The 9,722-nt window shown below is 43.4% G+C and overlaps 1 protein-coding gene across 2 annotated transcripts in view; it reads left to right on the plus strand.

The window, feature by feature from the left end:
• Positions 1-9,722, plus strand: part of LOC116693428 (MTOR-associated protein MEAK7-like) — a 13,836-nt gene that overhangs the window by 1,573 nt on the left and 2,541 nt on the right. The window contains exons 2-8 of one of the 2 annotated variants that reach the window (XM_032522412.1): positions 324-500; positions 782-1,045; positions 1,275-1,419; positions 2,639-2,850; positions 5,081-5,267; positions 6,038-6,156; positions 7,164-7,343. In XM_032522412.1, coding sequence (XP_032378303.1) covers positions 330-500; positions 782-1,045; positions 1,275-1,419; positions 2,639-2,850; positions 5,081-5,267; positions 6,038-6,156; positions 7,164-7,343 — 1,278 coding nt within the window. In that variant the 5' untranslated portion in view covers positions 324-329. The remainder of the gene's footprint in view (positions 1-323; positions 501-781; positions 1,046-1,274; positions 1,420-2,638; positions 2,851-5,080; positions 5,268-6,037; positions 6,157-7,163; positions 7,344-9,722) is intronic. The other variant, XM_032522413.1, reaches the window with a different exon arrangement.

A 9,722-nucleotide genomic window follows, 5' to 3' on the forward strand; every position in this document is an offset into this window, starting at 1 on the left:
TGCTTGTTTGAAAGCCATGATGTCTCTCTCTCTCTCTCTTTCTCTTTCTCTCTCTCTTTCTCTCTCTCTCTCTCTCTCTCTCTTTCTCTTTCTCTTTCTCTCTCTCTCTCTCTCTCAAGGTTTCCCTCCCGTACTTGGTGGCTTGCAGTACTCTGGGGGAACCCTTATATTCTATGTAGACATGTACAACAAACACAATACATAACTACACTGACATCAATGTTGCACAATATGCATTCTGTTTATTATGTTCTGGTTGTTTAGAAAAAAAAAAAAGTAGTCGCTGGCGTGTGTGTTCTGATATACGTTGTGTTGGATTGTAGAGCATCATGGGTAACACAGAGAGTGTGGTGGTGCAGAAGCGCCTGGCCCGCTTCCGTCCCGAGGAGCGGCCTGTGTTGGAGGGGGTCTTCGACAGGCTCCAGCGCGGTGCTGAGGGCCCTGCAGAAGCCCCCGGGAAAACCCCAGCAGGGAAGACTCTAACGCTTGAGGTGTTGCAGGTGGGACTGTTAAAGCAGGACATATGCATATTTAAACCATAAGGGTTACCTGTTGGGCCGGGGCAAATGAAACGCCACGTCGGGCAAGTAAATATAACAACCCACTTCATCGTATCATAAATGTTCTTTTCCATTTTTGGACTTTTACATTTGACGTATGTGTTCCACTGAGCAAAAGTCATTACTATCCAATGCATTCTACAAGTATATCTGTCAGGAGAGGCTCATTCCTGCCAGTGTGTTGCCTGTGTAGAATCAACCCTTCCTTTTGTCTGTCCCAGTCCTCAATGGGCAGCCTGGTACCAGACTCCATGGTGAGGAGGATCTACCATTGCATGCGTACCATCGACCCTGGACTCGCAGCACCCGCAGCTTCTGGGAAGACTAGCACCTCGGGTGCCTCTGGAGTAGCTCGAGAGCAATTGGTCATCTTCCTAGCCGACACGCTGCGAGGCACTGCAGAGGAACGGGCTCCTCTCGTCATGGCCATGTGCCAGCGTGGGGCAGGGACAGCAGTGGTTGTCACATGTGAGCAGGTGGCAGAGGTGAGTACAGGGCCCAATTAAATAGGAAATAACATATACATTTCTGTAGTACTTTTACCTTTTCTACTTTTATTTACATCAACCCTCCCTTGTCACGTTGCTACCTCTAACCCTCAGGGGTGATTCCAGGATTATTTAAGTGTGGTGGCGCAGACCAATGGATTGGGGAGCCCCTGCCAAACCCTCCCTACTGATGCCCTGCTCTGGCCCCTTTACCCTTTCTCCATAGTTCCTCCAGGACCTGATTTCTGCTGTAGTTCAGATCCTGGTCCACAGAGGGCGCCTGCAGGCCTGGAAGCCAGAGCGAATGGGTGATGGCTCCCTAGGTGTCAAACTCCTGGCAGAGCACATGTGCTCTGAACTCAAACCCTCAGGTAAACAGGTGATTCAAAGGTTTTTCAACATACAAAAGGGAAAATTTGCCCCCTTTAATGTGGAACAAAAACAAACTGCACTTATATACAGTACATACGTATATCCAGAGCTTTAAATGAACTCTTTTGATAGCCAGCCAACATGGCTACTAGATTTTTAAAGTAACCAGCCACTAGTCACGTTTTTTTTTTCTAACTTTAGTTTAATTTTGGCTCCTCTGGTTTATCCGGCTCTGTTCGTTTGTCTTCTCCGTCTCATCGTAGTTCAAAATCGCTAGGCACGTAGCTAACGGTTATCTGACCCATCATGACTTTGTGTTCATGGGAAATGTAGTATTAGTACTACAGGCAGGTGTTGCAGATACAGATTACATTTTCCAAGCCAAAGACACACAAAACTTTCAAACACTACAAAATTTCTTGGCAGAAAACAGACCAATCTGGAAACCCTGACTTGTCGCTTTGTTTGTGCAGCCGGCCACAGTGGTTGGTGGGTGTCAATTTAGATTAGATTAGATTAGATTTAACTTTGTCAGTTTTTACATCTAACAGTGTAATCATTAAAGGGCCTTTCCTTTATAGCAGTGCTTAAAATAGACATAAAACAGAATGCAGTATGATCACGTTAGTCCATTGAGGAATTATTAAAGTGGATTAGCAAATAAAGTGCATAGAGTTCTGAGAAATCAGAGATTCCATAGTCCATAAAATAGGAGAGACAGAATGCAGTATGATCACATACAGTGCATTTGTGAGGTGTATTTGTAAAATGCATAGTGATCAGAGGTATTATATATCAGACAGTCCATAGACCATGTGCAAAAGGTGAGGGGGCGTAGCGGGGCGGCGCAGAGGCTAGTGCTGGGTCTTGGTGTTGAGCAGCGTCATGGTGTTGGGAAAAAAGCTGTTTCTGAGACTCCTGTAACGTCTCCCAGACGGGCGGATGCAGAACAGTCCATGACTGGGCTGCGTGTGGTCCTCGATGATATTGTGTGCACGTCGCAGACACCGTGAGTGATAAAGGTCAGTGATGGCCCGGAGTGATGTGCCAAGGATTTTTTAAACAGTTTTAGCACTCGCTGTAGGCTTTCCTGTCAGCCATGGTGCAGTTCCCACACCACACCATGAAGCAGTTAGTGAGATGATCTCAACTGCAGAAGTTGCTGAGGAAGAAAATGGTCCAATAAAGGGACTTTTAAAACCTCTCTTCTCCTCTCCTCTCAAGGATGTTATGATGTTTCCTGTCTGGAGGACTGGATCTTCAGGGTCTCCCAGGTTTCATTGTACCTGGAGATCCTGGTAGCTGAGGGCCTAAACGTGTCCCTGAGCGGCCGGCCGGCCCCCACCCTGCTGCCCCCCTGCATCGGGACGCCCTGGAAAGAGCTGAGGTGTCTGCTGGACCTTCCCACCCTTATGTTTCTGGCTCCACAGGTTGGAATAAAAACATATTAGGCATCATATCAGTAGGTTCTGACCAAAATGTCTTTTTGATGACAATACTAAAACCACATTGCAACTCATTTTGTAATGAAGTTTAAAAAATGTGGAAATTTTGACGTCTCCCACTCTTAGTAAATACTATTACTAAATAAAGGAGAGAAGGAAGAAACAAATACCAACAGATGTTCGTGTCTCTCTTGTTTAGTGGCATATGTCGATTCCCAGTGGTGTGTTGATTACTGCACTTACTGTTTAAACCACGTGTCAAACTCAAGGCCCGCGGCTGTACCAGCTCGCAACACTGCTATACAGAATTTGGCAAATTTAACAACTTTATGACTCTGAAATTCCCCCAGAAGCAGAGAGTTTTCATATTCACGTTGTAAAAAATGTGATAATTGTATTGCTTGAGTGAGCTTTATGCTGACTTCTGTAGGGCTTCATGTCGACAAAAAAGCAACAAAAAATGTCTAAGAAAGCCACAAAACAATTGGAAAAAGTCAACAAAATGACCTTAAACAGCAACATGCAATAATACAGTCAAAGATTCCAATTTCCTAAATCCCAGAGTCAGAGTCCAAGTCGGTCACCAGTCCAGAGAATAGCGACTCGAGTGCAGGACTCGGGTACGCCATCACCGGGATGACACAGACAAATGCACGTCAGGATTGTCAGTTGTACAATTAAAGATCTGTACTGTTTTACACATTTCATGAAACCCTATCTAGATTTGTAAAACTTTTACATGTGTAAATGATATATGCACTACACACACTATAACATCACTATAACATCAGCCACTTTTCCATCCCTGCACTTTTGCTGTTAGTGCAAAGATCCTTCATCTTTACATAAAATTAGTGAACCTGTCCTTCAGAATTCAGTCAGACACCTTGGACTGGACACAAGCAGGGCTATAGTCATATTGCTATTATTTCTATAAATCTGACCTGTTCTGTTTCTATAACAGGAACTAACAGCACCGGTAACACTGAGTCAAGTTGAGTGTAGTCTTTATCCTTGACCTTCTTCCGGGATTTGCTTGTTGCTGCCGGAAAATTTAGCCTTAATTTAGGGTTTGGGCTTCCTTTGTGTTGGCTCTGGTGGATTTCTGAGGATTATGGTTACCTGGTCCTCAGGTCTCTGCAGGGTAAATCCAGACAGCTAGCTAGACTATCTGTCCATCTGAGGACTAGGTACCTGGTCCTCAGATCTCTGCAGGGTAAATCCAGCACGCTAGCATAGCTACTGTTCCAATTGAGCCTATGGTTAACTGTTCCTCAGATCTCTGCAGGGTAAATCCAGACAGCTAGCTAGACTATCTGTCCAATCTGGGACTATGTTTACCTGGTCCTCAGATCTCTGCAGGGTAAATCCAGACAGCTAGCTAGACTTCTGTCCAATCTGAGGACTATGGTTAACTGGTCCTCAGATCTCTGCAGGGTAAATCCAGACAGCTAACTAACTATCTGTCCAATCTGAGGACTGGGTTACCTGGTCCTCAGATCTCTGCAGGTAAATCCAACAGCTACTAGACTATCTGTCCAATCTGAGTTTTTCTGTTGACGACTAAAACTACTTCTGGATGTACACATGTTCCACCAAACTAGTTCCTTCCTGGGACTATTTAGCAGAGGCACAGCGGCTTTTCTCCGGCGCTCAGCGTCACCCATGACAATTGTGATTGGTTTAAAGAAATGCCTAGAGCACGTTTTCCTCCCATCCCCGAATGCTGTGCGTAGTAGCCAGGCTCTCCTCTAGTTTTTTCCATCTAATTGTGTTGCGGTAATGTGATCAGTTCCACCTTCCTTATTGTCAACTAGTTATATAATAGCTTCAGACAACTCATCAGACGTCACTATCATTCCCACAGTGAAACAGTAAACCCCTTGCTTTGCACATAATTAAAGGCTAACTTCCATTTCTTCAACCTGGACCCTATTCTAGCAAGATGTCCACAGATAGAAGTTGGACAAGACTGTGTGTATGACACAAATAAGTGCTTCTAACTGTATGCTACTACAACGTTCACTACTGTTGAAATGCTAGATTATTTTGGTTTGCTGTGTAATATGAATCTGTTAAAAATAATGACAAGGGATATGTCATGTCAATGACCACATGAAAATATAACTACTTATTCATTTATATGTGTCATATGTGTTATTAAAATGATATTTACATACACTGTGACTGCACAACACCATGTGATTCTCTCCAGTTGCCAGACAGCTACAGCGCCCCCTGGAGACTCGTGTTTTCCACGCGGCTGCATGGGGAGAGCTTCACCAGGATGGCTGCCGGTCTGACAAAATGTGGGCCCACCCTGCTGCTTATTAAAGACACAAAGGGGCATGTTTTTGGGGGCTTTGCCTCCCACGCCTGGGAGGTCAAACCTCAGTTCCAGGGTGAGAGAACAGAATCTCGTCTGATCCTACTGGACTCCGTATTGCATGGCTCGGATGAAATTAGATATTTAATGAATACCATCTTCAGCTGGCATCAGTATAGGGATTTGTTTTCATGGACCTGCACTTTTGACGGGCTGAAGTTTAAGTGTTTCTGACTGTGCTATGGGCCAGGGCCAGCATTTCTTTGAGCTCTATTAACATCGTTACATTTTCCCATTGCCTGCTATGGTAACAATTTCAGATTGCTTTAAACCAGGAACGTGTGTGTCAAAGTGTGTTGCTGTCTTGTTATTTGCTGTAGCGTACCTCATTGAAAAACCATTAGAACGCACACACAGTACATTTGTACTTACGGCACCTCAGGGTGCAGTGGTACCCACTTTGGGAACCTGCTTTAGGTAATAAGCCTTACAGCTGCATTGAAACATAACAGCAGGTGAACGGTTTATGGGAACTGTTGATTTTGTTCTGCTGAATGAAGAACAGAGGCCATTTGCGCAAATTACTTATACGTTTGAAAGAACTCCACCACACCGGAGTGAAGTGTGATGCCTCTGATAGATCACAGTGAATTTAGGCTTCTAGTGGACATCCATAAAGATGTCTAAAAACAGTACTATCATGTTGGTGTGGACCAGACCCCAGACTGATAAAAGGACACATTGAGGAAGTAATACTTCTTGTTTGAATACTGTGGGCTGTCACTTGACTTTTCTCTCAGACCCTTAATAATTTGTATGTATATGTGTGTGTGTGTGTATGCGCAGGTGACTCCAGATGCTTCCTGTTCTCAGTGTTCCCCAGACTGAGAGTTTATACAGCAACAGGATACAACCAACACTTCATGTACTTTAACCAGAATCAGCAGACCATGCCCAACGGACTGGTGAGACTACCTTAGTTTAACAGAGGGTAACTTCTGTTGCTCATGGCATCTAATTGCCACATGAAGATTAAGATGTACAATGTAATTCACATGGAATTCCCTTAATCTAGCCAGTTAATATGTTTTTTTTCTCAGATATTGCCTGATGCAAGTTTTATGATTCAAGAGACTAAAACCTTTATTAAAACGTTGTAACTGCAACTCGTCTCTCATCGGTGTCGTTTCCAGCAGCTCAGCCAGCTGTTTTCAGACGTTAGCTTTGTGTTCCAATACTCATAATATATACGATTTAGTATGCCAGAAAAAGATTTCTGTAAAATGCAGTATGCCAAAAATACTAGGATGTCCTACGGCATCCGCTCAGATTTTGCAGTATGCATGCCAGCATGCTTTTCTGGCTATTCTGACTCACAATCCCTTCTCAGAATATATTAGCATAAAGGTCAAAGTTCAAGGTGCAATTTTATGAAGTTATAGTATGTCCCAATTGTATGTATACTACATGCAACATGACATATTTTGTAAGGGCAGCTGCAGTACATACTAAAAGAACAAAGTATGTGATTTGGAACTCAGCCTAGCTTTTTCTCAGGAGGTGGTGGAGCCCAAACAGAGCTAAAAGGCTAGTGAATGTTAAACACAATATAATATGTCAGTTTTGTGTTTCAGCTTATTCTGCTTATGCCCCTATGTGGCCAAAAAGTCAGTCAATTAATGGAGCTTTAAAAACGATTGGTAACAGTCAGAAAATGTCAATCTCTTCTGATGTGGTATTACTATTCATCTTTATCACAAGTATTTTTTTGAAATGCTACAACTGTTTGGCATCAGAATGGTCCCCTTTTAATATAAGTTTCATTTCACAGAATAATGGTAGTTGAATTTCAGAAATATTGTTCCTACTTTAGGATTGAAAAAAAAGACTTTAGTGATAGATATTGTTACTGTAATTAAATACTTGTCTTAATGCTAGTCTCATAGTGTTACTGATTTGTGGCCTTCATCAGGGGATGGGCGGTCAGCTATACTACTTTGGCCTGTGGCTGGACAGTGATTTCGGTCGTGGTCATAGCCGTGCGCGGCCCAAGTGCACCACCTACGGCAGCCCACAGCTTTCTGGAGAGGAGGACTTCACCCTGGCCTCAATGGAAGTGTGGGCGGTTGGAAAACCCCCAGAGCCAGAGGAGGTTAGAGTACTTTCTTTTCTTTCTTTTCTTTCTGTTTTTTCCCGCCTTTATTTGATTGCAGGCTGGGGCTGTCGAAAATCGATTAAAATGAGCTTTTGATTTGGATCGAAATCAAGAGCAGAATCCCTGATTCCACCCGGTATTTGTTTGTCTCTCCATCCCCGCCTACTTGCGCACATTCAAAGAAAAAAACAACACAACAGGGCTTACTGGCTGGGAGCATGCAGCTAAAGACACAAGGTAATGATATCTTACCGGTAGCCTGCAGATTGACTTTTCCATGGACCATGGCCACTGCCGGAGTTGGAGAGGTAACAACATAACGTTGTTGACATGCAACAAAGGTACCTGGCTGCAGTTAAACTGGGGATTACGCATTACACAATCAGAATACTTCTTTATTTATCCTGCGAATGTTAAGGAGGATCCATGCTGGTTTCCAAGGAGATCTTTCCTGACATATTTCCACACATTAACACTGGGACGGACTCAGTACAACCAGTCTTCAACTGTCCTACAATGCAGGCTCACAGCAGTGTTGGAGTTTGTCCACAAAGGTGGCTAATGGGGCTACTGTGAGGGGAGACATATGGAGAAAACAGCAGGGAGCTCACAGGAGGAGAATTAAAGAGGGAGACGTGTGGATGCATAGCCATAGGTGTAGTGTTTTCATACTTTTGTTCGAGTATACAATCGAGGAGTAACATACCTTACAAGTTTCTTTTTCAGCTCTACAATTTTTCACACACTGAAATCAATTTCAGTAGAATTATAACCAAACTTGCCATCACTTTTTTGTTATGTAATTAGATGCTTGCCTAATGTTGGCATGTAGACTGGGTAAGCCCCACCCACTCTGCCGGCAAATTGATTTCACCCTGCAGCTCGCTCTGGAAACCTGCACCTTTAATTCTCCTGCTTCAGTTCACAATTTGTCAGGAACCAATCACAGACAGGCTTATCTACCTGGCGCTCTATTGGCGGGTTTAACACGATGACAATAGAGAAGGAACCAAGCAGCTTCTTGTTTACATTCAACAGAGCCGCGGCCACCGAAGCACAGCGGGGTGCAGCAACACGTTGATGCTGCTGTCGCTTCTACAAAGTTCAAAGTTCAAAGTTCAAAATTTATTGTCATATGCACTTTAGTACAAGTACCACAGCAATGAAATACAGTATGCCCTATTGCACTCTCTCAGCACCAGTCAACAGTAACAATCAATAACAATAATATAGGTTAAAAACATAAAACCATTTAACCACCACAATAACAGTGGCTAAGTAACTAAATCCAGACCCCAGCCCTCCTTCCTGCTGCGCTATCATTCAACAACCTGATTACCTGAGGATAAAAACTATCCCTAAAACGTGATGTGCGGTTGGGATACTCTGCAACCGTCTCCTGATGGAAGGTGGGAGAAGAGGTTGTGTGCAGGATGACTAGAATCGCATAATACTACGTGCTTTTAGTACTACGTTTCCAGTAAATATGTTGCAACGGTTCAGTGGAACGCCGATGATTTTAGACGCAGTTTTAACCACCTTTGTCAGAAGATTACGATCATGGGAAGTAGTCTACCAAACCAACACAATGTACCGTAATATACTCTCAATTGTACAACGGTAGAATTCTTTAGAATATTAAGAGACATACCATTTCTTAAGAACACCTCAAAATATAGCCTCTCTGTGTGCCTTCTTAATGGCACATCTGATGTGAAACGACCATGTGAGGGAGTCTGAGATATGGATGCCTAAATTTAAACGTGTTGACAATTTCAACAGGAGAGTTGTTAATGTAGACCGGTGTATGTGTGAATTTGTTCTTCCTAAAATCTATGATGACCTCCTTAGTTTTCTCCACATTAAGGGACAAGTTATTTTTACGGCACCACTGATCAAATACACACCTCATCCATGTAGGCAGTTTCATTATTGCTGTCAATGAGTCCTATCAAAGTAGTGTTGTCTGCAAATGTCACAATACTATTAGTGGGATGTTTTGCCCTACAGTCATATGTGTACAGACTATATAATAAGGGACTGAGACAGCAGCCTTGGGGTGCTCCTGTGTTTAGCACTATACAGCCTGAGTATGTAGTGCCAACTCTAACTATCTGGGGGCGACCTGTTAGAAAATCCTGTATCCACTTGCAGATGGAATTGCAGAGGCCCAGGTCTAACAGCTTAGATGTTAAGATAGAGGGTCTGATGGTGTTAAAAGCACTACTATAATCAACAAAAAGCATCCTGACATATTTATCCCTGCCCTCTAGATGTTGACACACAGTGTGTAATGCCAAGGATACAGCATCATCCACAGCCTACGTCACCCGGATAGCTGGTCTGATTGGTTGACGGACTCTCCAACTACGTACA

Source organism: Etheostoma spectabile, chromosome 8, assembly GCF_008692095.1.
Source record: "Etheostoma spectabile isolate EspeVRDwgs_2016 chromosome 8, UIUC_Espe_1.0, whole genome shotgun sequence".
NCBI lineage: Eukaryota > Metazoa > Chordata > Actinopteri > Perciformes > Percidae > Etheostoma > Etheostoma spectabile.